General features: G+C 39.7%; 1 protein-coding gene and 1 pseudogene across 1 annotated transcript; one reads left to right on the forward strand and one right to left on the reverse strand.

Annotated features, from left to right (window-relative positions):
• Window positions 1-26653, forward strand: LOC100338765 (prostaglandin-E(2) 9-reductase). Its single transcript, XM_070054989.1, is given in 12 exon segments — window positions 1-93; window positions 2297-2383; window positions 3256-3297; window positions 8643-8810; window positions 9552-9668; window positions 10481-10514; window positions 10517-10557; window positions 10793-10915; window positions 13572-13681; window positions 14511-14676; window positions 22823-22905; window positions 24710-26653. Coding segments are annotated over 12 exon segments (1107 nt in total). The 3' UTR covers window positions 24753-26653.
• LOC138845113 (U2 spliceosomal RNA) lies at window positions 7889-8022 on the reverse strand (annotated as a pseudogene).
• Window positions 26654-26873: the final 220 nt, after the last annotated feature.

The following is a 26873-nucleotide window of genomic DNA, read 5'->3' on the forward strand; positions in this document are numbered from 1 at the left end:
ATGCACCATGGTCCTTACCCAGGTCTTACAGTGCAAGTTCAGGTTATACCTGCAATTCTGAATAGACAAAGACCAGCTAAAACAGAGATGCAGGTAAGGCCCTCCAGTTCCCACCTGTGAGTAAGAGTTGCCCCAGGGATTGTAGTACCAACAATCACAGCATCAGGGCTTCAGGACTCAGAAAGGACTCCCCCAGTTCCCAAGGACATGCACGTTTGTTTCTGGTGCAAATTGAAGGGGATGCAGGTTACAAAGAGGAATTATCTTTGATGGTTGTTTCTGAAAGAAAAGGTTAAAAGAAACACTGTCTCAAATTCAAATAAGTAAAAGAAGAGAAGCAGAATTCACTTTGGAGGATTGTTGAGAAAGTACACTGAATTATGAGGCTAGGTCTATGTGAAGCAAAGCAGTTCTTACCTTATGTTTAGGACATTGAGATAGTGACTTAGATATGCCCTATCATGTCCAAATAAACCAGTTGGGAGACCAGGATTATTGCAAGGCTTAAATCCCAAGACTAACCACAAAAATCCGATCTCAAGGGAGATCATAGATGGTGATAATGTTCAGGAAATGCCAGCCAAGTAAAGTCAGAGATAGTAGAATCTATTTTGTATATGTCATTGGAAGGGATTGGTAGCAGCTTGGTTAGCAGTGGAAAAATAGCAAAGACTGAAGGACATGAGATGAAATAGGAAGCATTGAGTAAAAGCAGTTTGATATACAGTTTAGAGTACTGGGTATCTGTGAGGATATTCCACTCTCTTCAGGCTGTTGAGTACAGATCTTTCCCTCTTTTATTAGTAAGCACTTTGACAAGTTTCAAAAGTGGTAAACTTTAATTTCAGAAGGCTGAAAATCACAGATAGGAAATTTTGAAACCACCCATAGTTGTTCAGAAATTATGATTTACATTTTTCTGTTTTGCACTATTTATGAAGTGTATTGAATGAAATTACTGATTACAGTACATACTCTCCACTTTTCACTGAACACATCAAATGCCCATAGTCTTATATGTAAATTTTTTCTATTAATATGGATTTCAAATATTCCATTTTAGTTGTTCAAAATATTCTGTCAATGCACTGAAGTTTACCCAACTATCAGAAATTTGTAGTTTAAATTTGTCCAGTTTGTGCTCTTATGAATAAAGTTGAATAAGATCAGAAAACAGGCAAGCATTCTATATATAAAGTTACAGAACATACAATTGTTACCGGAGAAATTGCAGGGTTCTTGTCTTCGCGCAAGAAAGAATTCAGGCGTGAGACAGAGAGTAGTGGGAGGTAAAATAGCAAGGTTTATTAGGGATGGGACATCTGTAAGGATGGATGGGCACCCCTCCAGACAGAGCCTGAGAGACTGGGGCGGAGGGGCGGGAAGGAGCGAGGTTACATGATTGAGTAGAGAGATTACACCTGACCAGGCCAGGCGGGCGGCTCAGCAGAGAGGCAGAGGGCTGAGCGCCGAGTCCGTTGAGGCTGGGGGTTTTTAAGGAGATGGGTCTCTGTCTTCACACATTTCCTCCTGAAACAAAGGATTTTATGGCTGTAAATACTAAGAAGCTCCTATCTGAGTTTTTCCTTGAAGGTATCAGGCAGGAGGAAGCCTAGCTGGCGCCATCCTGGGTTCAGAGGAAGGGTGAGCAGGACCCCCTAGAGAATGAGGATCCAGAGAAGTAACAAGATTACAGACGTTATTGGGCCAAGGAGAGGAAATAGCCAGGATTTCCATGACCAGATGTCAGGCCAGAAATCCCAGCCCTGCTTGGCCTGGTCCTGGAGCTGTTTGGCTTTGTGCAGGAGAAGTACAAATTTGGGTTTGTACCTGTCCAGTCTGATTGACCCAGAGACAACATTCTTCCTGGAACATGGCACAGACACCTCCTGGAGCAGCAGTTAGCATGTCCAATATTTATTTCTTTCATAGCCTTTTGTGACTTCCGCACACCCTCTTCAACTTACTTGAAACATTCCATCATTTCCATTCCAGTCTACAGTAAACTAGCCATCAGGATAAAGTCATTCTTACAAACCATGTCCTTTCCTTATTAAAAAAAACTCTTTCCTTCTAACCTTCATTACCAAGAACACATTTTTATACCTGTGGTGTTTTCCATAGTCTGGTTGGCTCTTTCTACCTTACTGGGAGACTGAGGTCTCCATGCAGAGTGAAGGTGCCAGGTTATTCCTAGGGCCTTACAAATCCCTTGTGTAACCTGGGAGATGAGGGAAGACCCATTGTCGCTTTGTAAAGATTTTGCAAGACCAAAGCGTTGGATAACTTCCTTTAGGAGAGTTTTGGTCACTTCCTGAGCTCTTTTAGTTCTGGTTGGGAAGGCTTCTACCCATCCAGTAAAGGTGCCTATAAGTACAAGCAGGTAGGTACCTATAGCATTGACAGAGGCTGTGTAAAATCTGTTTGCCAGCCTTCCTTGGGGTAAGTTCCCTTTTGCTGTATAGACCCCTGGGAGTTATTTTCTCTTGTCCTTACCTAGTTCTAGAGCTCTAGTTAAGTGATCAGTTCTGCTAACTGAGCAAAAGTTCCTGGGGGCAGAGCACGCTTCAGTAACGTGCCATGCTGTGACTGCTGTATACCCTGAGAAGCAGGTCCCGTCTGACAAAGCTGCTTCCATCTATGAACCAAACTTCATCTGTGTTAGTCAGGGGGCTGTCTTTTAGGTCCCTTCTGCTGGCATAGATCAAGTCTATAGTCTCAGTACAGGAGTGGAGGGGACCACGTTCCCCCAGGGTTAGAGTAGAGCAATGCCTTATTTTTACCTGAGGGTTTTCTAGGAGGAGGACTTGATATTTTAGTATTCTACTATCTGTAAGCCAGTGAGAGCCCTTTTGCTCTAATAGAGAATTTATTTGATGTGGGGTATAACGGGCGATGTCTTGTCCCAATGTAATGCTAGATACCTCCTCTGTCAGCAAGGCAGCTGCCACTATCATCCTTAGGCAGTGAGGCCATCCTTGTGCAACCATGTCTAAGGTTTTAGAAAAGTAGCCCACAGGTTGCTTAACAGGTCCCAGATCCTGAGTTAACCCTCCTAAGGTGACTCCCTGCCTCCCAGTGATGTGCAGCTGGGAGGGTCTCCCTGGATTTGGCAGTCCTAGCACAGGGCTTTAGTCATAGCATCCTTTAGCTGAGCAAAGGCTGTGGTTTGCTCTTTCCCCCAAAGGAGGGGGCTCTGCTTTGGCTGCCTGTCAAGAGCCTGGTTTAGGAACTGTGCTGTTTCCCTGTATCTAGGAACCTGATAGAGAAAACGGGGACTGCCTGAAGTTTGCAGAAGTAGGCATTTGCTGCATGGCCCATATCCTCTCTGGGGCAGGTTTTCTCTCCCCAGGGGTGAGGATTAGGGTTAAATAATTAACACTCTAATGGACTAGCAATGCTTTGTTTTCCTCTGGATACCTAATAGCTAGTTTTGCTAGGAAGTTAAGCCAATGTACAAGACTAGAGTCTCAGGCTGGGAAAAGAGACAGACTAACAAATTATTTACATTTAACCATCTACATTATGGACTATTGTGCACCCCCCTCAAGAGATAGGCCCTTTAAGTCCTCAGTGAGGACCTGTCCAAATAGGTGCAGGACTATTTGAGTTAGCTGTTACTGAAAGCCCTGTTTTTAGGAACTGGCAGGGAGGGCTTTCTAAGCTTAATGCTATTGGATAGACTTTTAAGGCCTGGCTGGGTGTGTGAGGCCCAGACCTATCCATGGGGTGCTGGAAGAGAATTGCAAGAGATGCAAATCTCCTTTAAGGGAGGCACCCTGTTGACTTGCATTACATGGCTGGACTAGGAGGAGAGCTGAATAGGAGGCTGATAGAAATAGGCAACTTATGTTTCACTGACCCTAGGCCATCCCCTCAATAACAGTGGCTGGAGCTGGAAGCTGGGCAGAGCCAAAGGCTTTTTAGCTTGGGGCCACAAAGTCTGTGGTTCTGAACCAGGAGTCCTTCGACACCCAGGGCAGTTCCATGTCCAGTGGCCTTGCTCTTGGCAGAGCTGACAGAAGGCAGTTTCTGTCACAACAGCTGCTTGCCCAATGCCCTGGCTCCTTATATCAGCAACAGGTGCTGTTTGGGGTGCACTGGCCTTGCTGGGTCTCCTTGACGGCAGATCACCATGTAAAGCAGCCATTGATTGGCCTGTTGCCCATCCTCTGCTGCTTGCTTGCTCCTCGTTCTCCTGGTCTCTAATAAGGTAGACCAAGGAGGCAGCCTCTATGATGTCAGTCAAGGGGGTGCTCAACCCAACCCTGATTTTTGGTGATTTCTTTAATATCATCAGGGTGACACAGAAAACTATGGTCATGGGCAAATTCTGACACTTAGTATTTTCCTGCGAGTTAAAACCGTGCCCATGAGGAGAACTATGACCTTTTAGGTAAGATCAACTGTGGTGACCTGCTTTTGTATACTTTGAGGTCATCAGTGCAATTTCCTATCTATCCCTCAGTTTGGTTAAAAGGAGAGTTCTGCCCATTTACCGCGTACACCGAAAAATCAATTTAGCTGTCACATTTTAACCTCTTATTCTGGCTATGCTGTTTGGTCCTCTATACTGTGGCCAGGCATTATTACAGAAAAGGTCAGTCATCCCTTACATAAGGTCTGGGGATCAAACCGTACATCACAGTGGAGAGTCCTGCAGAACGGTAGTAACTTCCCTTCTGGAAGAGAAAAGAGGAGAAGTGAGGCAGCGAGTCGGGTCTCTAGCCTGACTTCCTGGGCTTTCAGATTTAACTGGCGGTTTAACCAGTGCTTACTGCATAGCCTGACTTAGAGGAGACATTGTGGCAGAGGTCTCTGCCATCCTTTGGCTTCTGGATATTTACCGTGTAGCCAGTGGGTTATGGGCCTGGGTTTCCGGGTTTAACTAGTATTACCGTGTAACCCATAAGTTTAGGTTTTGGGGCTTCTGGGCTTCCACCGTGTAGCCTGTGGACACTAGAGCTTTCTTGGGCTCCTGGAACCCAGTTCTCTAGCATCTGGCACATAACCATCTCCCGTCGTCTCTAAGTCTCTTTTGGAACACTTTCTCCCTTTTGGCTAGACCTCCCCTTTGATCCACATTTGAACTAGCAATACATTTGAACTAGCAATGCCTGGTTGTTCAGCATTAGCTGGACGGAGACTATGTCAGTCCCTCTTTAAAGGATCTGGCTTCTGAGCCAGAAACTGGAGCAGCTAGAAAGAAACATGTTTATAACTGAAGTTTAGCATCATTTCACATCTTGGCACCACTTTTAATCTAAACAGCCCGATTGGTTATATCTCTGCAAGATGAGAGATATATCTTTTGACATCTCCAGGGGCCCTCTGGAGATACCAAAAGTCCAGAGAATTTAGAACTTTGATTTTCAGAAAGTCTGTTAAAGGTGCCAAGAGAACTTAGAGTATCTGGTCAAAATAGAATTCCTTAATGTCGCTCCCCCTCTTCGTGGAGGAGCAACACAGGACCCTGCGCTGTTCTTTCATCTGCTCGGCCCTCCCCGGGTTTGCTGCTGGTTCTTCCCGGGTTGGCTACTATCCCTTCCACCTCCGTGGAAGGGCAGTTCCCCCTGGCCGCATTCCCCACTTCCGCAGGGGAGCGGCACACCGCCGGCCGGCTCTTCTCGGGGGCTGCACGGGTTCCCTTAGATGTTCCCCATAGATGTTCCTGGTGCATGCCGTCTCTCTCCTCCTTTATAGTCCTCCTCCGCCAATCCCAACTCGGCTGCCCACACGCCGAGTACGCTGCTCTCCAATCAGGAGCAAGTCCTACAGTTTATTGGTTGAACTGGAGGCAGCTGGGTAGAAGCTGTTTTCTCCTCTCCCAGCGCCATATTGTAGGAGAGCAGATGCATAGAATAAGTCTTAATTCCAGTAACAGTCTAGTCCAAGCTGCTCCCCACAGAGGAGAGCAGATGCATAGAATAAGTCTTAATTCCAGTAACTTAGTCTAGTCCGAGCTGCTCCCCACACTTAACATCCTGAAATGATAGCCATTCATTAGTCAGGGTGATTTTAACACTTTTAGACCAGATCTAATCACAGAGACAGTAGAGTACACAATAGATTACTTTGGCAGAACATGAATTTTATGTCTCTTGTTGTCAAGTAAGCCAGAAATAAAAACCTTGAACATTAGAGTTAGCACACAAAATCATCACATAACTCAGAATTATTTAACAGAGTCAAAAAGAGCTTACAGGACCTAACTTTAGAAATGGCAGAGTAACTGATGAAGCAGACACTGTTAAAAAGAGACGTTACAGTTTTTGCAAAAACAGATTCCAAGATTTATGATTGAGACCATTTACTAACATTAGTACACATTTTTTAAAAACCCCATTGTTATAACAGAAGATCAGACTTCAACTTTAGGTCAGTGTAATTTTGGCGTTAGCACTCAACTTAAAGAAAACTCTGTAAACAACTTTAAAATTGTAAACCTTTTAAAACTTTTCATGACTTGCTCACACCTTCTGAAACTTTACACCCATAGTTACTTTTACATAGTCTTGAATTGTCATGTATGGACAACCTATGAGAATACATGCTAACAAACTCAAATAGTCTCTCTTACCGAATCTGAGATGTTAAAAGTACACATAATACATTTCCCCAAGTTTTACTTAGCACTGATGCCTAGATAACTTAAGACACTGAGTTATTAATGAATACCACACCATTATCTGAATTAAAAGTCAAAATTACATTTCCCATGCTTTTAAGTAACCTAAGGATAACACCTGAGCAGCAACAGGGACACTAGTGCATGTTTACAACTTTGAAAAGATCTTCATCATTAAGAGAAACAAGTTTAAAGCATATCAAAGACATGTAAAACTGAGCAAGTGAGCCACCTTGCAAACCGAAGGGTGTTTGCATTACCTCAATTCTCTGAACCAATCTGCATTGGTTTACTTTAGTTAACATAAAGGCTTGTATACACAGAATTTACTCTCATTTTCATAAGACCACTCTAGCTGGAAAGTAAAAACATGAATACAGCATAGGTCTGACACCATTTACAACATTTTAATACACTTCACATAATCTGAATTGACTCAAGCAGCTGTTACTTTAACAAATTTAGAGTCTCATCCTTTGAGAGTTCCAGGGATCTGACTGGAAGCCCAAAGTTGGAAGACTCGGTATAGAATTTAAGCTGTCAGAGAGTCAAACCATTTAGCCAAAATTAGTACATTTCTGATCAGTTCGGCTGACATCCAGGAACCTAAATTTCTCACCATTCCCTAATTGAGAAGGATGGAAAATGTACCGAAATGGATTTTCCAAGCAGTGAGGTTTAAGTAAACCAAGTAAACCTGCTTGCTTTAGGAGACTGAAAGTTTGCTATGTGCTAGTAGAAGGAGTGCAGGCACCCAGTTTTCAGTGCAGATCGGAGAAACTGAGCTTCAGTAGCTTTCCTGACAACATTTCCCACATGTTGGCCTAACTCAATGGTGGGGGAATTTCTTGTGCTCTGCATGACTTCACTGGGATAAAACTCATTGAAATTCAGAGAGTACTTAGTCTCATGCACATTTTTCCTGTGTTAATTCTACTTCGTACCCTCACAATATCAATAATTTTGATGTACAGTGTGATATAAGCACAACTTCTAGTGAAAATGTTAGAAATTGCATCTCTAACTTCTTTGCATATTATATTTCTCATTTATTGACAAAGTTCAATACCCAGGGAAAAGGACCCAAAATATAGGTAGGATGAGTAAGTTCTATTGCAGAAGGAGTAAATTCTTATATTCTACAGCATAGTAGAGTGGCCATGAATCACCACTTATTGTATGTATTATAAGTGACCAAAAATTTTGAAATTTTCTAATTAAAGAAATGATAAGGATACAAAAATGATAATTATCTTAATTATAATGTTCCATCTTAAAATGTAATGAATTATAGTATGTTACTTCAAGTATATGTTCATTCTTTACCCCATAAATGTGTTTAATTGTTATATGTTAGTCTACACTTGATCTTAGCCAAAAGGCTGAGAAGCAATTATATGTCAGTCTAAAAAAGAAAACATGAAAAAATAATTTATTATGGAGTTCACGGTTTAGAAAACAGTTAACTGTAATAATAAGACTCCACAACACATCATTTAATCAACAATCAAAGGTTTTTCTTTTCAACAGGTATTTGTAAGTTCTTTATTAAACTTTTAACTCTCATCCTTTCCTCTAAAAAAAATCAGTGCTGGAGGAATTCAGACTTTTCTGTGTGATTTTCTGAGAGGAATGAATAATGCTTGCTCTGTGTTTTTTTATGCTTCATTCCATGCATATTTTCCCTCTTTGAACCTAACTTTTTGACCTTACTGCATGAATAACTATGAGTGTAACTCTGGATATTAGTCTTTCCAGCTAATCATTGAACCTGGATGATGTTTCTAGTGACTTATGATATTTGTGATTGCTGGGACTGAACGTGTACCTGGGATGCCCAACTTTATTTTTTCAAAAAGGAAAGAGCCAGGCAAACTGGGATGAGTTCATGACTCCAACTGCAGAACTAACCCAAAACAAGAGGAACAGTTGATTCTTGTCAAGGTCAATGCTTTTACCTGAACTAGCTCTTGTCACATGAATTTCCAAATGCTGCTTTTGGTTGCTCCTCTAGGTTCCTAAAAGTGAGGCTTTGGAGGCCACCAAATTAGCTATAGATGCTGGATTTCGCCATATTGACTCTGCATATTTGTACAAAAATGAAGAGGAGGTAGGACTGGCCATCAGAAGTAAGATTGCAGATGGCGTTGTGAAGAGACAAGACATATTTTACACTTCAAAGGTACTGTCTTATGGTGCACAGGTGTACAAAGTAATGCAATGTTATGAGTCGAACTGATAATTATATGATTGGATTCATAGCTGTTGGTGTATTGTGTTTAGTGCTACAAATTTTATTCAGATACATTTGCATGTAACATTTATTTCTTCAAATGTATGTTTTATATTCAAATCTATGTTTTAAGTAAAGTCCCTTTACCTTTCTGAGTCTCTCTCAAAGCACTGTGATGTAGCATGGCTGTGGAGATAGACAGCACTATCATCAGGTTACAGTTTTCCTCAGTGACTTTAAAATTTTCACGTTATTTTCATTATCAGTCGTCACCTTTATCAATAAGACAGAACAATTTAAGAGTTCTCATTAGACATTAAATATATATAAACATATTTAATATGTGTAACACATCAAAATTTTCAAAATATTTCCCTTCAGTTTTGCCAGTAAAAGGGATACTAGCTCTTCCCTATTGAATTAAGCAGATGTCAGAATTATATCATTAAATTTTATAAAAACTCTGCTATTACTTGATAGCATTTTTATCTCTGGTGCCATGGTTCACTAGATTAACAACAACCAAACATATACTACAGGTCATATAGATATAAGATCACAGGAAACCCCCAAAATGGAAGGAAGTGCTTTTTCCTTGTAGTCATCAGTTTCTAACCAGTATAAAAATATACCAACAAAATTTGGTTAATGTATTCCTCCAACACAATATTCATTCGTTAACTTCTTCAGCTTTGGTCCACTTTCCATAGACCAGAGCTGGTTCGACCAAGCTTGGAAGAGTCATTGAAAAAACTTCAACTGGACTATGTTGACCTCTATATTATTCATTATCCAGTGTCTCTGAAGGTAGGTGATTTGTATCATAAAGCTTCTATAAGTTGCCAATATAACCACAATTTTTATGAATTGTTGAATGACACATGTATATAATTTATATAAATTCAATCTGTGTACTTTATAGAAACTACTGAAGTTAGCTATGAAAAAGAATTTATTGGATTATTATTATTATGTAACTGGGGAGTCCAAGCCACAAATAGATGTACATATTTTAAGTAGTCTTAAGATATGTGCATTGATATTGATCTTGCCTCCTCTGTATCACTGAAGGTTACTTGATTTTTGTTGAACTTTCTCCCAATGGTGTAAAATATGGTCTTGGAGCAATTCAAGGCTCATGGTCATTAACACTTGATAGAGTCTCTGCATCTTCCAGTATTAAAATTAATTTTGAAAGGAACCTTATATACAGGTAATGTGACTTCACTTGGAACAAACAATATTGGGGTAGATAAAGAAAACTGTTTAGCTTGGGTCAAGGCTGCACTCTATCACTGCTACAGTTCAAGGTTATGTAATTATTGGTTTTCCAAGTAAAACAGAGGTGTTTCTTCAGAGAAATATATAGAGGAAGGAAAAGTAATAATGGATGTGGGAAAAGTGTATCTACTAATACATATAATAGGTGTAAAAGAATAGGGAAATTCCATATAGTTGCACATGCAATCTTTTTTTAAATACACACACACACACACACACATATATTTGTAAAGTATTTCCAACTGCTTCCTGGAGGTTTGGTGCCCAAGTATAGGAGCATTGCCTTGGCTGGAGATTTGTGTTGGGTGACATCGTTGTGATGACTGCTTCTGTTACAGCCAGGGGGAGAACTTATTCCTAAAGATGACCATGGAAAGTACTATTTGATACAGTGGATCTTTGTGCCACATGGGAGGTGAGTATGTAGAGGGGAGAGTAAGGAGAAGCCTGGAGAGGAGGTTCTGTCACACTTTCACCTGGGAGAATGGCATATGCACCCACTCATGGAGATAGAAATCTATAGCTTTTGCAAGGGAAATCATCCTGAGTGATAGGGAAGAACCAGAGCCTGCTAGCTTCACTGGGATTTCTGCATTCATATTGGCTCGGCCAGCTGTGCAAATGATTCTTCACAATGTTTTCCTCCACAGGCAATGGAGAAGTGTAAGGATGCAGGATTGACCAAGTCCATTGGGGTTTCCAACTTCAACCACAGGCAGCTGGAGATGATTCTGAATAAGCCAGGGCTTAAGTACAAGCCAGTTTGTAACCAGGTCAGCACACTGTGCTTCCTTTCCTGTTCTTCCTTCCTTTCTTCCTATGTACTACTCCCAGAATCCACTGATCCTCTGCTCCCATTGGTCTTACATTTGAGGAATGGAAGATCTACAAGCATAGCATTTTTGTCTTGGAAAGTGTGGAGGACCAACTATTGTGTTTCTTCTTAGGACAGTCTTAGTGGGAAGGTGTAAAGACCTTAATTCCTAATTGTGTAATATAGGGAGGTAAAGACAATGAAGGAGGCAGCACTTGGTAATCAGACTTCAGAGGGAAGGTGGATCGATCCCTGAGCTATGAAAAATGAACAGAGATCGGATGGGTGAAGGTTATGTGGAAGGAACTGTGTCCAGGAAAGAAGGCCATAAAGCATGAGATGGGCAGTAAGTGGAGTGAAAATAAGAAAAGACCAGTATTTCTGATGTCTTCTGTTTTATACAGAGGTACAAATGGAGAAAAAGTTATCTATAAGTTATGAAATTCATACACATTAGAGGTAGGGAGTTATCTGCTTACAGAGATACTAGTGATGGATGAAATCAGCACTCAAGAGCTTGTAATAAAACATAGACCTGACCCTGTACCTAAATACATCAGAGTCTGCATCTCCTCCCTAGCTTCTGCCACCAAGTCAACTGTTTAAACACATCCATTCTGTGTCTGGTTCTGTGCTCTAACTTAGGTTATAGAAGCAAGAGTCCTCAATTGGAAAATGCAACTTACAAAATTCCTGAATTTGGTATACAATGATAAAACATCATAATTCTCAAATATAAATATTAGAAATTGTCATTATTCTGGACATAATTTTCTTATAATTTATGAATAATTTCTCATAAATTGTGGAAATTTTCAAGTTTTAAAATATTTGAAACAATGATACAGAACATATGTATTTTATATTGTACCTATGAAACTTTTGACATTTGCCACATTGTGAAGTACATAAGATGCACACACATATATCATACATGTATATATATGTGTTTGTGTGTGTGTGTGCTGGGTATATCTGTACAAATATGTGCAACATTTTAAAAAATCTCTTCAAAGAAAATTTTGGACATGACAGTTCACCTCTACAGCTCAGAAAGCAGGTCATTAGAATAAATACATTCTCCCACACAGTAACACCTTCTATTATGACATATAAGGAAATGAACAATCATTGCCTCACATCATCTAATACCAAGTCTATCATCTCGTTTGTAGTCCATTTGTCAACAATTTTTTCTGACGTGTCTTTTGTAGGTCTTCTCTGGTTCTCACTTTGCTTTAGTCCTGTTTCTTAAGCTTTTTTCCCCCATGAGAATGATCATCCAGCCCTTTTCAACATGATACTAGGCCAGGTTTTTGCCAAATATTTTAATTTTACCAGGTTGCTATCTTGTGGTGTTGATTAGCTTGTTTCTATATTCCAGTTTTCTATAAATCAGAAGGTACTTCTGAAAACTTTATTAAAACTAAGCATTTTTGGTAAGAAAAAGTTCTTAGAATGCTTTAACCCTCACATTTTGTCGGTAGGAAGCACATAGTGACAGGTTGTCCCACTGTTGGTGATGACAGTATTCTTCAGTTGGCTGAGTTAATGGTAGCCAGATCTCTTTTTTTATAAATATGTTTCTTTTTGACAATTACTGGTAGTCTATTGAATGACTAATATCCTAGGATAAATAGTATCCTCAACTAAGTTTTATGTAATATTTGAATATTCATCAATGATTTTTGCCTGCTTCTGCTATCTCATTGAAGTTTAAGTAATTATTTTCATTTTTAATCACTCTTATTTTTCTCAAATAGTATTTTTGCCCTAAAAGGCCCTCATCAAATCACAATAAAGTAAATTATTTCTATAAGACATGTTAAACTCTTAATCTGTTCCTTACAACAATCAATGTCACATGAAACAATTACTATAACATTCAGCATACATCAGGACAAGCAGGTTTTTTTTTTTTTTGAAGATTTATTGATTTATTTGAAAGGGAGAGTTACAGAGAGGTAGAGGCAGAAAGAAACAATTTGATAATCAATATGCTACAATGTCTATCCCTTTTCCCCATTCTGGAAGTCACCATGTGCCCTTGTAGTGAACAAAGATGTAACAATCAAGAAGTGGTTTGTAGGGCATCTTTTTAAAAAATTTTTAACCAGGGCAGGTGCTGTGGTGTAATAGGCTAAGCCTCCACCTGCGGTGCTGTCTTCCCATATGGGTCAAGATTCTTGTCCCAATTACTCCACTTTTGATACAGCTCTCTGATAATGGCCTTGGAAGGCATTGAAAGATGGCTCAAGTTCTTGGGCTCTTGCACCTATGAGGGAGACCCAGAACAAGCTCCTGGCTCCTGGCTTCAAATAGGCCCAACTCTGGTCCTTGTGGCCATTTGGGGAGTGAACCAGCAGATAGAAGACCTCTCTCTGTTTGTAATTATGTCTCTCAAATAAATAAAATATTTTTAAAAATTTAACTCATCCAGGAGACAGAAATATAAAATCTATTTTTAAAAATGTTTATTATTTAACGTTCATATTTTTCAGTTTAATTTTGATGTTATACACTTTAAGTTCAGTTCTTCTACTTTTCAAATTTTCCTACCACATTAGTAATAACATTGCAATAATCTGATACTGTTTTATCTTTTCCATGCACAGGTGGAATGTCATCCCTATCTCAACCAGAGTAAGCTGCTGAATTTCTGCAAGTCGAAAGACATTGTTCTGGTGGCCTTTAGTGCCCTGGGAGCCCAAAGAGATAAAATATGGTAACAAGGATAACAGGCAGTTTACTTAAATCACCATAGTTTATGTAATATTTTCTATCATATTGTAGGGCAGACATTGTGGACCTTGGACACCTGAATCCCACATCAAAGTGGCTGGGATGACTTGTGCTTCCTCTTCCAATCCGGCTTCTTACTAATGCACTTGGGAGGCAGTAGATGATGGTTTAAGTACTTCAGTCCCTGCCAGCCACATGGGACACCTGGATAATGTTCTTCTTTTTTTTTTTTTTTTTTGACAGGCAGAGTGGACAGTGAGAGAGAGAGACAGAAAGGTCTTCCTTTGCCGTTGGTTCACCCTCCAATGGCCGCCGCGGCCGGCGCACTGCGGCCGGCGCACCGCGCTGATCCGATGGCAGGAGCCAGGTACTTCCCCTGGTCTCCCATGGGGTGCAGGGCCCAAGCACTTGGGTCATCCTCCACTGCACTCCCTGGCCACAGCAGTGGATAATGTTCTTAAATCCTGATTTTGTCCCAGCCCTGGCTGTTGGGGCCATTTTGGGCCATTTGTTATGAACCAACAGATGAAAGATCTTTCCCTTTACCTTACCTTTCTGTGTCACTTTGTTTTTCAAATAAATAATTTTTATATAAAAAAATCATACCAGTTTTCTGGAGTTAACTCTCAAGTGGCTGAGGGGGAGGACAGTAATTGCTTTTCATAGCAACATCCCAGGTGAAGCTGATGCTGTGAGTCCAGGGAAGCTGTTTGAGAGGGATCTTTGCAGTAGACACCTTAGTCTGTTTGGGGGACCTCCTAACAAACTGAATGCTCAGCTTTAAGAGTTGGATTTCCTACTTTTCCTTCCAGGGTGGACCAGAGCTCCCCAGTTCTCCTGGAAGACCCAGTCATCTGTGCCCTGGCAAAAAAGCACGAGCGAAGTCCAGCCCTGATTGCCCTTCGCTACCAGCTGCAGCGTGGGGTTGTAGTCCTGGCCAAGAGTTTCAGTGAGAAGCGAATCAAAGAAAATTTGCAGGTGATGAGTGGGGCTGTGGCATCAGAACATCTGTGTCCTGTGTTCATCTGTAGGCTGTTGGGACATCTTTGGGCCAAGTCTATTTCTCTGGCATAACTGTACAGAATTCATGGAGATTTGCATCATTTTTTCCTCCCATAATGGCAATAGGATGGTCAAAATTATGGCTACATAAAATTATGATTGATGAGAGAATAAATTTGAGTTTCAGTTTTAAGTTGAGAACTTACTCTGTAGCCCAATGCAAGATGCATCTCATTTTTTTCAATTTCTGTAATGAATCCTTGGAGTAAATGATTTTCAGTCTAGAAATTGTTATAGCTTTATTTTTAATTTCCCTCAACAGTCACACAGTTTATTGCTTACACACTTATGTATTTTGACTCCTATTTTATGCACTGTCTATTCAGAGTTTTGTCCATATTTATTAGATTGTCTTTTTTATTTGTGTATAGGAGATCATAATTTTTTAATTAATTAATTAATTTGAAAACCAAATCAACAGAGAGAAAGAGATCTTCTTGCCAGCACCGCGGCTCAATAGGCTAATCCTTCGCCTTGCGGCGCCGGCACACCGGGTTCTAGTCCCAGTTGGGGCGCCGGATTCTGTCCCGGTTGCCCCTCTTCCAGGCCAGCTCTCTGCTGTGGCCAGGGAGTGCAGTGGAGGATGGCCCAAGTGCTTGGGCCCTGCACCCCATGGGCGACCAGGAGAAGCACCTGGCTCCTGCCTTCAGATCAGCGCAGTGCACCGGCCACAGCGCGCCGGCCGCAGCGGCCACTGGAGGGTAAACCAACGGCAAAGGAAGACCTTTCTCTCTGTCTCTCTCTCTCTCACTGTCCACACTGCCTGTGAAAAAAAAAAGAGATCTTCTTTCTGCTGGTTCACTCTCCAAATGGCTGCAACAGCTAGATCTGGGTCAGGCCACAGCCAGGGCCCAGGAATTCCGTTCACATCTCTAATGTGGGTTGCAGTAACATAAGCACTCGGGCAAACTTCTGCTACATTCCCAGACACATTAGTATGAAACTTGGTCAGATGCAGAGTGACCTGGACTGAACCAGCACTCTGATGTGGGATGTTAGCATTGGAAGCAGCAGTTTAACCTGCTGCACCATAACATGGGTTCCACAAATTCTTACTACACCGTAACTTGAACATGAATATCAAACCACCTACCACATGGAGATTTAACAGCAGAACCATTTATACAGCTCATGATTAACACTTTGCCTGTGCTCAGCTGAATTTTTTTTTTTATGGATTACAATGGCTTCCCCCACATACCGTCCCTCCCACCCACAACCCTCCCCTTTCCCACTCCCTCTCCCCTTCCATTCACATCAAGATTCATTTTCGATTATCTTCATATACAGAAGATCAGCTTAGTATACTTTAAGTAAGGATTTCAACAGTTTGCTCCCACACAGAAACATAAAGTGAAAAATAATAGATGATTTTTTTTAAATGATGATGAAATCAGATCAGACCTATTGTCATGTTTAATCCCAGTGAGAGTCAAGTTGGGAGTTGATAATTTCTTTTTTTTTTTTTTTTACAGAGGATCAGTTTAGTATACATTAAGTAAAGATTTCAACAGTTTGCACCCCCATAGAAACACAAAGTGAAATATATTGTTTGAGTACTCGTTATAGCATTAAATCTCAATACACAGCACATTAAGGACAGAGATCCTACATGAGGAGTAAGTGCACAGTGACTCCTGTTGTTGACTTTACAAATTGACACTCCTGTCTATGGCATCAGTAATCTCCCTATGCTCCAGTCATGAGTTTCCAAGGCTATGGAAGCCCTCTGAGTTCTCCGATTCTTATCTTGTTTAGACAAGGTCATAGTCAAAGTGGAGGTTCTCTCCTCCCTTCAGAGAAAGGTACCTCCTTCTTTGAAGACCTGTTCTTTCCACTGGGATCTCACTCGCAGAGATCTTTTGCCAGAGTGTCTTGGCTTTCCATGCCTGAAATACTCTCATGGGCTTTTCAGCCAGATCGGAATGCCTTTAGGGCTGATTCTGAGGCCAGAGTGATATTTAGGACATCTGCCATTCTATGAGTCTGCTGAGTATCTCACTTCCCATGTTGGATCACTCTCCCCTTTATTTATTCCATCGATTAGTGTTAGCAGGTACTAGACTTGTTTATGTGCTCCCTTTGACTCTTAGTCCTTTCATTATGATCAATTGTGAACTGAAATTGATCACTTGGAATAGTGAGATGGCATTGGTACATGCCACCTTGATGGGATTGAATTGGAATCCCCTGGTATGTTTTTAACTCTACCATTTGGGGCAAGTCAGCTTGAGCATGTCCCAAATTATACATCTCTTCCCTCTCTTATTCCCACTCTTATGTTTAACAGGGATCACATTTCAGTTAATTTTTAACACTTAAGAATAACTGTGTATTAATTACAGAATTAAACCAGTCATATTAAGTAGAACAGATAAAAAAACTACTAAGAGGGATAATGTATTAAGTTGTTCATTAACAGTCAGGGCTATGCTGATCAAGTCACCGTTTCCCATAGTGTCCATTTCACTTCAGGAGGTTTCCTTTTTGGTGTTCAGTCAGTTGTCACCGATCAGGGAGAACATATGGTATTTGTCCCTTTGGGACTGGCTTATTTCACTCAGCATGATGTGTTCCAGATTCTTCCATTTTGTTGCAAATGACTGGATTTCGTTGTTTCTTATTGCGGTATAGTATTCTAAAGAGTACATATCCCATAATTTCTTTATCCAGTCTACCGTTGATGGGCATTTAGGTTGGTTCCAGGTCTTAGCTATTGTGAATTGAGCTGCAATAAACATTAGGCTGCAGACCGCTTTTTTGTTTGCCAATTTAAATTCCTTTGGGTAAATTCCAAGGAGTGGGATGGCTGGGTTGAACGGTAGGGTTATCTTCAGGTTTCTGAGGAATCTCCAGACTGACTTCCATAGTGGCTTGACCAGTTTGCATTCCCACCAACAGTGGGTTAGTGTCCCTTTTTCCCCACATCCTCGCCAGCATCTGTTGTTGGTAGATTTCTGCATGTGAGCCATTCTAACCGGAGTGAGGTGAAACCTCATTGTGCTTTTGATTTGCATTTCCCTGATTGCTAATGATCTTGAACATTTTTTCATGTGCCTGTTGGCCATTTGGATTTCCTCTTTTGAAAAATGTCTATTGAGGTCCTTGGCCCATCTCTTAAGTGGGTTGTTGGTTTTGTTTTTGTGGAGTTTCTTGATCTCTTTGTAGATTCTGGTTATTAACCCTTTATCTGTTGCATAGTTTGCAAATATTTTTTCCCATTCTGTCGGTTGTCTCTTCACTCTCCTGACTGTTTCTTTTGCAGTACAGAAACTTCTCAATTTGATGCAATCCCAATAGTTAATTTTGGCTTTGACTGCCTGTGCCTCCTGGGTCTTTTCCAGAAACTCTTTGCCTGTGCCAATATCTTGAAGGGTTTCTCCAATGTTCTCTAGTAACTTGATGGTGTCAGGTCATAGATTTAGGTCTTTAATCCATGTTGAGTGGATTTTTGTGTAAAGTGTAAGGTAGGGGTCTTGCTTCATGATTCTGCACGTGGAAATCCAATTTTCCCAGCACCATTTATTGAATAGACTGTCCTTGCTCCAGGAAATTGTTTTAGATCCTTGATCAAATATAAGTTGGCTGTAGATGTTTGGGTTGATTTCTGGTGTTTCAATTCTGTTCCATTGGTCTATCCATCTGTTTCTGTACCAGTACCATGCTGTTTTGATTACAACTGCCCTGTAGTATGTCCTGAAATCTGGTATTGTGATGCCTCCGGCTTTGTTTTTGTTGTACAAGATTGCTTTAGCTATTCGAGGTCTCTTGTGCCTCCATATAAATTTCAGCACCAATTTTTCCAGATCTGAGAAGAAGGTCTTCGGTATCTTGATTGGTATTGCATTGAATTTATAAATTGCTTTTGGGAGAATGGACATTTTGATGATATTGATTCTTCCAATCCATGAGCATGGAAGATTTTTCCATTTCTTGGTATCCTCTTCTATTTCTTTCTTTAAGGTTTTGTAATTTTCATCGTAGAGATCTTTAACATCCTTGGTTAAGTTTATTCCAAGGTATTTGATTGTTTTTGTAGCTATTGTGAATGGGATTGATCTTAGAAGTTCTTCCTCAGCCATGGCATTGTCTGTGTATACAAAGGCTGTTGATTTTTGTGCATTGATTTTATACCCTGCTACTTTGCCAAACTCTTCTGAATTTTTTTTTTTTCATTTTTGCCTGAACTCTGTTGTTTATTTTACTCAACTTTCTATGCATTTGCAGGCACTGTAGTTCAGGATGTTGATTGGAGTCTCCAGTGCTTCAGCTTTCTTCCTTACAGTTTTTCTTCTTCCTGCCAAGTTTCCCAGGCTTCACTCCATCACAAGACATGATCACAAGGCAGCGTGTGGATACTTGAGAAGTGTCCACATGTCTAGATTCAGAACTGTCACACCATTGCTTATCCCAACTTCCCTTAGCCAGACAGAGTTAAGGAGTGTGAAAATAAACATCATTTCTTAAGAAATTGAAGTGCTAATGTAAATAACAAGGGGTCTGGAGACGGAGATGTGAAATATTAGGATCACTTTTATAATCAATGATCATATATTTGTTATGTTAAATATGTTTTTATTGATTTATTGTCATTTTTTTAAAGATTTATTTGTTTATTTGAGAGGTGGAGTTACAGACATACAGAGAGAGAGGCAGAGAGAGGTCTTCCATTACTGGTTCACTCCTCACTCCTCAAATGGCCACAATGGCTAGAGCTGGGCTGATCTGACACCTGGATCCAGAATCTTTTTCTGGGTCTCCCATGTGGGTCCGGGGCCAAAACACTTGGGCCAACTTCCCTTGCTTTTCCAGGCCATTAACAGAGAGCTAGATTAGAAGAGGAGCAACTGTGTCTTGAATCAGCACCCATATGGGACCCCATACTGCAGGTGGAGGCTTAACCTACTATGCCATATGTATTTTACTTACTTTTGTCTCAAGATGCATATATGCATATGCAACATTGTATTGTATTTTATTTTTATTAGCTCTTATACAACAAATGAATAGAAGAGATGTTTGTTACAATTCATTGTTTTTTGGACAGGACTGATAAATATATATGACCTTCAAAATTATACAATTGACCAGAAATAATTCATGTTGTTTGATTACAGTGGCTACTAGCTATCTCTTAATTATTAAGGTGGAAATCTCATGAATTTAGAAGGAACAGGAGTATGCACTATATATGTTAGTGGCTTTCAAGGAAATTACCAGCAAATAAAATAAAGAAGTAGAAATTAACAAACTATAAGTAAATACATGGAACGTGGACTGGTGTTTTAGACTAGAAAGCTATTAAAGGACACAAAAGCAAATTGGCTTTCTTTGGGCTGGCATTGTGGCATAGCATGTAAAGCCACCACTTGCAAAGTTGTCATCCCATATTGGCATGGGTTTGAGTCCTGGTTGTTCTACTTCTGGACCAGCTCCCCACTAGTGGTCTGGGCAAAACAGCGGAAGATGGTTCAAATGTTTGGGCCCCTGCCACTCACTGGGGAGACCCAAATGAAGCTCCTGGCTCCTGGCTCCTGGCTCCTGGCTCCTGGCTTAGGTCTGGCCAAGTGCTGCTGTTGAGGCCATCTGGGGAGTGAACCAGGAGATGGAAGATCTCTCCCTCACCCTCTCCCTCTCTCTCTCTCACTTTCTCTGTAACTCTGATTCCAAATAAATAAATAAATCTTTTTAAAAAATTATCTTTCTCAAAGGGATCCAATGGCTTTTGAAAAGTGTTCCTCGGTGGAAGTTTTATCCATAGATTTACAGCATACTGAATTGTCTTTTACTTCAAGGATTATATTGTTAAACCCCTTTGTCAAACACACATGAAAGTATAATCATGGACCACCAAAAACATGTAATTTTTTAAGATTAGAATAAACACTAATTCATTCCGAATTTACATTTAGAGTATACTCAAAATGGATTGTTATAGCACAGGCCAAAATTAAACCTCTAATGCTGTATGTCTAATCTATATGAAATATAATAAATTAAAGAAATATTTGAGTCTCTGGTTTATCCAATAATGAAAAATTAATGCACGTGTCATGGTCCACTCATACTTTATGTCACCACTGATATCTGAATATAGTTTTTACTCAAATTGTTAACATATCATCTCCCAAATTTTACTTGTGATTTCATTCTCTTTATGACAACAACAAGAATATTTTCTTGAACAAAGTTCCTACTCTTACTGGGGTCAAATTTCTCATGCCTTTTCTTTGTGATTGATGAGTCTTTGCTTTTTCATACATTGGGAATATAACAATATTCTACACTAAATTCTTCACAATTCTTATGCTTTTTTCCTTCTAAATTGGATCTGTAAATGTAATTATTATTATGTTAAATATGGAGACACATATACCATATGTGTTTTTAAAATGTTATCTAAGGTACATGATTTTCACAAATACAGATTTAGGAACATGGTAATTCTTCCCACCCTGCCTTCCCTCCCACCTGTGCTCCCAAGCTTTTTCTCCTCTCTCTCCATTTCCCACTCTTCATTTTTACAAAGATGTATTTTTGGTTTACTTTATACTCTTAAGATTATACAGTAACTATTCAAAAGTAGGAGGATTTTTGAATGGCAGTTTAAATGTCCCAGTAACAATATCTTGATTGTCATCTCTACCATGCATCAAATATATGTAATTATCTTCCTGACATCTCTCCTGTATTCAGTATATTTATTTACTTTGACATAGTACCTTAATTTTGTATGAAAATAAGTCTGGCTATCCATAAGGCAATATTCACTCCTTTATATTAGAATATTTTTATATCTGTGACTATGTTTTCTTTTATATATAATTTATAATCATATCAGTTCCCACAAGAAAGTAAGTTTTAAAATGTTTCTTTAATACTGTAATGAGGTTGTCAATTAATTTGGAAGAATGAAATTATTGATAATATTAAGAGTTGCATAATTATTATGTAAATTTACAATTACTTAGGGTGTATTTAATTACATTTTATAACTTCATTTAGAAATTATGTATTTTGTTAGATTAATTCATAGAGAATAACTTTGGTACTATTTATTTATTTACTTATTAGAAGGCAGAGCTACAAAGAGAGAGAGTGAAAGAAATAACTCCCATCTGCTAGTTCACTCTGAAGATGGCTGCATGGCCCACAATGGCCAGGTTGAAGCCAAGAGTCAGGCGCTTCATCTGGGTCTCCCCTGTGGGTGATAAAGGACCCCAGCATGCTACTGCTTTTCCTAGGCCATTAGTAGGGAGCTGTATCAGAAGTCAGAAGTAGAGCAGCCAGGACTCAAACCAGTACCCACATGGGATGACCGCATTGCAGGTGGTGACTTTACCTCCTGTGCCACAATGTTGGCCCCAATACACTTTTGATAACTTTTCTCAACGTTTTCTTTTAAAATTTTTCAAACATGCAGGAAAGTTCAAAGAATAATGTGCCTTGTTCCCAGATTGATAACTGTTCATACTTTGCATTCTGGTCTTTCTCTTTTTCTCTGGATATTACTGTGTATTAATAGATATATTTGGTGCAGTGTATTAGCAATTACTATTACTATTAGCAATAATTTTATGCTTAAATATCCCAGATTTACACTACAAATTCCTCTTTGAGACAGTTCTTGTGTACTTTGAACATAATTTACTAGTCTTTAGATAATTTCTCAATTAAATTATGGTTACAATATTTTTTCACCTTCTTCATGCTCATATCTGGGATTTAGGGATTTGTTTGAATCCAGAAATATTAAAAAATTATCTTGATATTTTATCATTTTTGAAAATACCATTTTTGTTTCATCTCTCTTCCTTTGAGATGTCATTTTGCCTAAAGCGTTGCACTGTTTCACTTTAGTACTTATATATACAGAAATGGCTTTTTTTTTTTGACTGATATTTTCACCTTTTGAATATTTTCTTGGTATATCTAATAACTTTGGAGACAACTTATATTTTTATACATTGCATATGTACTGATAAGTCTGATGCACTTGGATTTTCAAGATTGCCAATTATGCAGCCTAAAAGTAATAATAAAAAAATTACTTTTGTCCTAGGTTTTTGAATTTCAGCTAACTTCAGAGGACATGAAAACTCTTGATGGGCTGAACAGAAATTTTCGCTATGATGCCACCCCTTTGTAAGTCACTGGTTAATATGTGGTCTCAGTATATTCCTGAGGAGGAATGTAGTACACTTGTTAAAAGTTATTTCAATACTAGGAATACAGAGAGATGAAACAGCTCTGTGGAATTTTCTTCCTATATGCTCTCCAGAGCTTTGGTATCTGGAACAGGAGCAGTGTGAATGGGTCCAGGGGCAATGTGGACTTCTTCATATGCACCTTTACATTATTTTATGGGCACTTAAGAGCAACTGATATATCCCCCACGTGGGGAGATTTATATATTGCCATCTAGTGGACATACACTGTAGTTATTACCCAAGTAGCTGAAAGGCACCTCAACCCTGTGACTCATATCAGAAATTCTCATCCCTTCTATATGCAATTGTGCACTGGATTCTGTCACTTAAATGTACTTAATAGTTTAAAATCTGCCTTTTCATTTCACTGCATGTTTGTACAGGATTCAAACACAGAAATGCTAGTTTTCATGGAGTACAAGAGAAGTTTTAATTTTGATGTTATGAAATACAGATACTTCAATGCAAGAAATGCAAAAATTTCATTAAAGAGATTTAAAACCAAAGGAAGCATATGGAGGCAAAACCAAAATGTTGTTGGTGGAGACAATTTAAAACCAACAGAAGTTCTTCACTATTTATTCATGCTCTGAAGTTACAGAGTTATGAGAAAGAATATTAATTATACCTGAGGAGAAAATGATGAATACTTATTACTGCCCCAGTGGAGACCTTAACTTAAATAGAGATAATTTAACATTTTATACTCAAAAATTGGTAGATATATAATTATAGCCATAATATTTTATTAATGTGGAGTAAATAAAAAAAAAGAAAAGGAGAGTGGCAAGCTATCAATGATTCTCAAAACCAATAAGTATTTAATAGTATGAGATAGTTTTTTATCATTTTATATTTTATGTAATTACAGCTATCTAATTATGTTCTTGCTGTCAAATAAGCTTCTTGGATGTCGATTCTTTTCTACTTTAGATGACACTGTTTCTATTTCTGAATCTCACTTGTTAAATTCCATGTAGTGGGCAGTTATAAAGTAATTAGTGAATTACAATAGAAGTGAAATTGCTATCAGTAACCTGATTCGGTAAAAGTATTGATTAGTGCTGAGAATGTAGCTGTTATTTATTCCTATGCAAAACAAGGATGAAACAGTTTCTTCTTTCATTAAGAATTGCAATAGGCCGGCGCCGTGGCTCAATAGGCTAATCCTCTGCCTACGGCGCCGGCACACCGGGTTCTAGTCCCAGTCGGGGTGCCGGATTCTGTCCCGGTTGCCCCTCTTCCAGGCCAGCTGTCTGCTGTAGCCAGGGAGTGCAGTGGAGGATGGCCCAAGTGCTTGCGCCCTGCACCCCATGGGAGACCAGGAGAAGCACCTGGCTCCTACCATCGGATCAGGGCGGTGCGCTGGCCGCAGCGCGCCAGCCGTGGCGGCCATTGGAGGGTGAACCAACAGCAAAAGGAAGACCTTTCTCTCTGTCTCTCTCTCTCACTGTCCACTCTGCCTGTCAAAAAAAAAAAAAAAAAAAAGAATTGCAATAAAAAACTATGAATATCTCTTTGGTTTTTCTTTTCACAGATGTGTCTAAGGATAATAAGTTTGAGTATTTGACTTTAGGTGTTCTGTGTTGAAAGCCAGGAAAAGAAATATAAATTGAATATTTTAATTATTATTTTAAAATTTCATTAAAAGTCATGCTTATGAAAATAAGAAGCTTCATAAAAATCACTTCTTCTAGGGAGTCATCAAATTGATTATACATTATTCTTTCTCATTTTAGTTTTGATGGCCACCCTAATTACCCATTTTCTGATGAATACTAACATGGAGGACTGCATCATAGCTTCATCATAGCTCCTGCTTGTGGATCATGATGTGAGAGACGTCTTAAATGCTGGTGATTGGACCCCTCTCTTCTGATAAATCCAAGCTGCTTACCAACTCACATAGAGCTAAGTCTGTATCAGAAAGCAAAGGCACTGCATCTTCTCATGTGATGGAAAATAATATAAATTGTTTTTCCATTTACTACGGTTTCTACTACTGGAATGTTTTGTTTTCTTTTGACTCATTAGGAATATTTAGCTTACACTCCTCCAGGAGTCCACATTTCTATTTCATAACAGAATGCTAAATCAGGACAGTTTGGAATGAACCAACTCAGTCCTTTGATTCAGTCTCTCTGGCATAGTGTAGTAAATGATGATTCACTTGGTGTTCATAATTTTATTTTCTTTCTCCTTGTTTTGTGTGCATGGCGATGTGAAAATAAATTATAAGCATCACCTTTCACTTCAGCATGAGTTTCCCAAGAGCTAAGACAGTAATCTTAAATACAATTGTCTCTCAGTATCATATGAATGTGTAACATTTACAATCAGTTGATTTCAAGTAAGGGATATCACCCTCATCCAAACTGTTAAAGGCCTTAAGAGTAAAAACTAATGTTTCCCCAAGTAAGAGTGAATCATACACAAAGTTCAGACCTGCTTGCACAATCACTTTTGAACCTGACTACAGAACCTTGCTTACAAGGCTCTCACTCCAAAGTGTAACATAGAAATCCTGTGTGAGTTTCTTCTAGATTGTTTACTTACCCTCTGGATTTGGGGCCTTACACTGGGACTTCAGCACTTGCCTGAGCTTCCAGCTAATCAACTGAATTTCATATTTATCAGTCACATAATCGCAGGAACCAATTCCTTAAAAAAAATCTTTGCTTATTTTTGTTGTCTCCTCTCTCTCTCTCCCTCTCTCTCTCTCTCTCTTTGTCACCAAAACATACACAGATGTTGCTTTTGTAAAAAATGTATTGATTGACTGATTTGAGAGAGAGAGAATCTTCCATCCACTGGTTCATTCCCCAGATGAACAGCTGTGGCTTGGTCCAGGCTGAAGCCAGGAGCCTGCAATGGAACTTTGTCTGTCAGGCTCTAAAAGTTTCATCTAAAAAATTGGAGCTTATTGGTTGATTTCATTTATTAATAGGGCTTTTATTTATTTCTACCAGAGACTGGAAATAGGTGGGATCCAAAACTATTTTCTTTCTGCTTCTCCAAATTCAAGTCTAAATCTGACCTTCCAAAGGCTGACATACCTGTGGATCAGTGTTTTTCAATCCAGTATGAGTGGATCTGTGTGCACCAAAAATCTCATCCTCATTGTCAACTGGGATGTCCTGGAAGCCAGCTATGAGCACAGACAGTTGCCTATGAACTGGGCCTCTCAGCACCACCAGGAGTGTAGTTAGTATAGACCCAAAGGATAAAAATGATCAGGGACATGCAGCAGACTGGAACATATTGTGCAAGCAGGTCAGAACTTCATTTATGATTCACTGATAAGCCCTGAGACATCACAGATGTCTCAGTATATCACAATGTCATCAAAACTGGCACATCCCCCACATGGCCGAGACTCATCTTAATCTCAGAGATCTTATTTTTTTTTTTTTTTTAAACAGGCAGAGTGGACAGTGAGAGAGAGAGACAGAGAGAAAGGTCTTCCTTTGCCGTTGGTTCACCCTCCAATGGCCGCCGCGGCCGGCGCACCGCGCTGATCCGATGGCAGGAGCCAGGAGCCAGGTGCTTCTCCTGGTCTCCCATGGGGTGCAGGGCCCAAGCACCTGGGCCATCCTCCACTGCACTCCCTGGCCACAGCAGAGGGCTGGCCTGGAAGAGGGGCAACCGGGACAGAATCCGGCACCCCGACCGGGACTAGAACCTGGTGTGCCGCCGCCGCTAGGCGGAGGATTAGGCTAGTGAGCCGCGGCGCCGGCCATCTCAGAGATCTTTTTTTTTTTTTTTTTTTTTTTTTTTTTTTTTTTTTTTATTTATTTTTTGACAGGCAGAGTGGACAGTGAGAGAGAGAGACAGAGAGAAAGGTCTTCCTTTGCCGTTGGTTCACCCTCCAATGGCCGCCGCGGCCGGCGCGCTGCGGCCGGC

This window comes from Oryctolagus cuniculus, chromosome 13 (genome assembly GCF_964237555.1).
Source record: "Oryctolagus cuniculus chromosome 13, mOryCun1.1, whole genome shotgun sequence".
NCBI lineage: Eukaryota > Metazoa > Chordata > Mammalia > Lagomorpha > Leporidae > Oryctolagus > Oryctolagus cuniculus.